Below are 4896 nucleotides of genomic sequence, written 5' to 3'. Positions count from 1 at the left end.
ATAGTTATGTAGAAGAATGCCTTTTTATTTTTTATTTATTTTTAAAAACTTTTAACCTTTTTTATTTATCTTTGAGAGATATAGAGAGACAGAGCATGCAGGGTGAGGGGCAGAGAAAGAGGGAGACACAGAATCTGAAGCATGCCCCAGGCTCNAGATGTGTGCACCTTACTCTCAAATGGTTCAGAAAAAATAATATCAATAAATTTATAAATAGAGAATGAAAAGCAATTAGGCAAAATGTAAACACTTGCTTAATCTGGGTAGGGTATACAGGAATTCTTTTAATTATTCTTCCACCTTTTCTGTAGGTTTGAAATCATATCAAAAGTAAAAATTACCCAAAAATCATGGACACATTCTACCTTGGGCCAACACCTATCTTCTTGTTTCTATATTTCTAGTTAATCAGCTCCCCCAAGTTTGGCCCTGTTTNCCCCCTTTTAGATTCATCTCTAATTATTTTACCTTCAGCTCCAGGCATCAAAACCACGTGTAAGAGAAATACCAAACCATAATATCTCATCTGACCCCTGGGGTACATCCTGTCCACCATGGGCCACATATCTTCCATTTCCCCATTTTCTTTGTTTTCTCACTTGTATAGTACTCTGGATGTGTCTCATTCATACCTCTTGGATTGATTTGAACTTGCCTGCTTCATAAATATGAGGAAAACTATAATTACTCTCTAAAACTCCCACTCTCATGAGTCTGAAGGAACCAGAGACAGTCTCTGAAAATCTTTTATGGACTCACAGTTCAAGGAGGGGCCAAGATTTTAAATGGTTTGGGAGGAGCTTGGGCGCCTGGGTGGCTCAGTTGGTTGAGTGTTGAACTCTTGATTTTGGCTCAGGTCATGATCCCATGGTCATAAGATAGAGCCCCGTGTTGGGCTCTATGCTGAGCATGGAACCTGGTTGAGATATTCTCTCTCTCTCTCTTCCCACCCCCCCTCTGCTCCTGCCCTCTATTTCTCTCTTTATCTTTCTCCTCCACTCCTGCTCTCGCTCTCTTTCTCTCTCTCTTTCTCTCTCTCTCTCTAAGTAAAATAAAAAAAAAAGGTTTGGAAGGAATCATCATAACCCCTGATGTATCTAAGCACTGCTTCCTTAAAGAAACCATCCAAGGATTCTTTACACATAACTAGTGGGGCTGGGGAAACCATTTTTCTTATGCAAGTAATAATCACAAAATGACTTTTCCAGGCCTGGCAACTGAAGATTTTGAATAATTGTGGGATGTCTACTTAATCATAATAGTTACTATCTTACAAAGAAGCTATATGTCAGGAAATGTGCAAGACGCTTTATGTGTATTCTCTCTTTTAATCCTCACACCAACCCTGAGAAGTAAATATTAATATACATTTGTTTACAAACAAGGAAAATAAGGCCCAGGGATATAGGTGACCCAAGTTAAAACAGCTCTTAAGTGGTAGAGCTGGGAATTGAATCCTTCATGTTCCTTTGACTTCAGGGCCCATACATTCTTCCTTCACAGCATCACCCAGTCATATCAAGCCAGTAGCAATCCTGCAGTTTCCCTGCACTGATTTATTAAGAGGCCTTCCTAACAGTGGTGTTCGTTGCTCTGAAGAAAGGATAGGTTTGAGTGGGAATGCATGTATGTTATGTAAACAAGGGTTTCTCATACCATTTCAAACATATTACTTGCGTGTGCTTTGACGGACTTCATGTCTCCAAAACCTCCAGAGGGGACCTTCTTCAGCCACACCCAATCACCCTAGAAAGGAAAGGAAGAGAGGGGTGATAAGACTTAGTTGCCAACAGCATCAGAGCAATGGCCCTTCCATATGCAGGGTTTTTAATCCGACCTTCAACTCAGACAGGCTTTGTTCCTCCCCCATTACCCTCCACCACATGGACATTCTGTGTTTGAGCTAAAAATGAGGCCATGTGAAGTTAAAGGTAAAAGCTCCAACTAACTAAAGACAGGGAAACTACTGCAGGTATTCAGACCCCAGAAAAGCAATGATACCTCTCTCCACGATGCCTCCCTTCAATAACTGCCGGAAGCACTAGGACATTTTTCTTAGTCATAGCTAAGTGATGGTGGCATTAAGTTCCCTGCGATTAATGGTGATGGTTGGTGGTTGCGATTTTTACTGCCTTGAGGCATCTGTGGTGGGAGATGTAGGGCAGGCGAACGTCAATGTTCTCTACGTTTACCTTGATCCATTTTTCTCTTGCGGAACAGGCCATTTTGGGGGGCCTCTCATGCTTCTATCATAAACCAGTTGGCTTAAATGTACATTAAACATTTCTTATTTGGATGCACACATGTACCACCGTGGTAATAGGAGTAATCTAGACTCTTCCAGAAGTCCTTCTGACTTTTGAAGTACAAAGCAGCTATTTCTAAAGCTGCCATCAAGTCAAAAAACAAAAATTATGTATTGTTTTCACTTTAACCCCAGATCCTGATAGATGATTTTCTTCTACATGCATAGCCTCAAAGATTCATATGTCATCAAGCCTTATTTAGTTCCTGTCTGACCCAATTTTTTTGAAAAAGCAATACAAATATAGATCCCCTTTTCTCCATAATAATAATAATAATAATGCCTTACATTTGCACAGTGCTCTTTACTCTTTGAAGTGCTTTCACATCTATTACCTATAGCCTAGAGATTCCATTTTGGGCTGCACCAATTTGTCATTGAGTAGAGATAATAAAGCAGAGAGCTCCGTGCAGTCAAATTCCAAGAATAAGAGAGCCACTCTCTTATTAAGGAATATATCCAGCTGTGGCACTGCATCTGGAAACCTGCCAGAGGCAAAGGCTAATAATGGGAGCTGCAGGTATCTGAGTTACTAGCCCGCATTTTATGTTACATACAGGGCATCTTTTAGCCAAGGAGGTTGATACCCTTTAACTAGAGGCCTTCAGCCACTGAACAAAACTGTGCCAGCCAGGGTCAGTGCCCACAGAGTCCAGCAAGGTAGTCCAGGGTCAGTGCCTGTCTATAGCGGACTGGTCAAGCACAAAACACAGCCTTCCTAGACTCTTGCTCAGAAATTCCGTGAGTGCGGTCCCAGACCAGCTATCTCATGATCATCTGGAAAGGGTTAAAAAGGCCAATGCTCAGGCTCCACCCCACACTTACTTACTTAAAGTTTATTTATTTTGACAGAGAGAGAGAGAAAGCACAAGCAGGGGAAAGGCAGGCAGAGAGAGAAAATCCCAAGCAGCCTCCATACCACCAGTGCAGAGCCCGACACAGGGCTCAAATTCACGAACTCTGAGATCATGACCTGAGCTGAAGGCTGCTTAACTGACCAAGCCACTCAGGCACCCCCATACTTACTTACTTAATCACAGAAGTCATGAGGGCCAGACACGAGCTCAAAGTTTTAGCCTTCAGAGGACTTTGCCCTTTAGAGGGATCAAAGCCAAGGTTTAAGCTGAAAGAAAAAAATTCTAACTGGGAATTCACAAAATCAGCAAATGTGTGGGATATACCAGTGGACAATGAAGCTTCCCAGCATCTTTGCAACTATATTCTCGACTCATGGTCACTACTAGCTGTTATGGCACCTCTGTGCTAATTAGAAAAGGTGCTTTCGGGGCACCTGGGTGGCCCAGTCGGTTAAGCGTCCATCTTTGGCTCAGGTCATGATCTCACAGTACATAGGTTCAAGCCCTGTGTCGTGCTCTGTGCTGACAGCTCTGAACCTGGAGCCTGCTTAGCTCAGAGCCTGCTTCGGATTCTGTGTCTCCCTCTCTCTCTGCCCCTCCCCCGTTCATGCTCTGTCTCTCTCAAAAATAAAAAGAAACATTAAAAAAAAAGAAAGGGTGCTTTCCCTCAAGTAAAAACAAATAGATACATGAGAATATTCTTTTACAGCCTGTGGCAGCCCTGTGATATTGGGCAGGAGCCCTGGCTGTATACGTACAAGCACGCGCCACACTCTCATTTACTCATACATCCTCCAGATACCAGGGACCACGTTCCACTAGCAGCATAGATACTCTGCATACCACCAAACCTTGGAGACTCTTTGTCAGGTCTGGAGTCAAGCTATAGGGGAGGAGGTGAGAAGCTGAAATTGGATTTCCAAGGCTATTGGGCAGGAGACAGGAGTAACCTGAAGAAACTCCTGGGGAATCGTTAAGATAGCATATTATCAGATGCACATATGTTTACCAGTGATTATGTATGTTCATAGTCAAGTGTGCTAGTGTACATGTAGATATAAGAAGTTCCCACTCCCCGCCCATCTCGTTCCAGAACTAGGCTGGGAGAACAGAACTTCTTTGCCTATTCTTGCACCACTCTCATGTAAATTAGTATACATCTGTGATGTGAATAGCACCCTCTTAGATGTGGTGCCCTTGTGCAGTGCAAAACCTGAACATCAGTACTGGCAGCCCTGACTCTGCCTATACCCAGTACCTGATACCTTCTTCCTGGAGTCAGCTATATTATAGATGTGGGTTAGCTTTCTCCCTGATTTACTAACTTTTAGAGAGAGTTAAGTAGAGCTTTTTTCCCAGCCAAATCACCAAATGTGAGAGCTGGAAAGGGTCTTGGGTATCCCTATACTAATCCCTCCATAATTTGAAAAAGCAACCGAAGTACGAAAAGGTTAAATGACTTGCCCAAGGTCAGAAGACTAGGTAGTAACAGAACCAAGGTCTTCCACTTTCCACTTGATTGCTTTTTTCTCTCATGGGCTTTCTTTGGTTTGGGGGATTTGTGTGTGTTTGTTTTACAATTTAAATAATTCTCACAAAGTTTTTAAGCAAATTTTTATTGAGTCTGTGTGTGTCCTACTTAATGAATAATGAGGAAAAGGAAGAAAATGGGCAGGTTTTATCTTCACCACACAAGCACTATTTGTTTTGTTTTTTCTTTTAAGAGAAAGAATG

General features: G+C 42.3%; 1 protein-coding gene across 1 annotated transcript in view; it reads right to left on the bottom strand.

The window, feature by feature from the left end:
• Nucleotides 1-4896, bottom strand: part of GUCY2F (guanylate cyclase 2F, retinal) — an 87379-nt gene that overhangs the window by 43153 nt on the left and 39330 nt on the right. Inside the window, exon 7 of the mRNA XM_077773784.1 lies at nt 1657-1746. Coding sequence (XP_077629910.1) covers nt 1657-1746 — 90 coding nt within the window. The remainder of the gene's footprint in view (nt 1-1656; nt 1747-4896) is intronic.

The sequence above is a fragment of the Crocuta crocuta genome, unplaced genomic scaffold, assembly GCF_008692635.1.
Source record: "Crocuta crocuta isolate KB4526 unplaced genomic scaffold, BGI_CrCroc_1.0 scaffold737, whole genome shotgun sequence".
In the NCBI taxonomy this organism is placed as follows: domain Eukaryota; kingdom Metazoa; phylum Chordata; class Mammalia; order Carnivora; family Hyaenidae; genus Crocuta; species Crocuta crocuta.
This window is presented reverse-complemented; position numbering and strand designations above follow the sequence as displayed.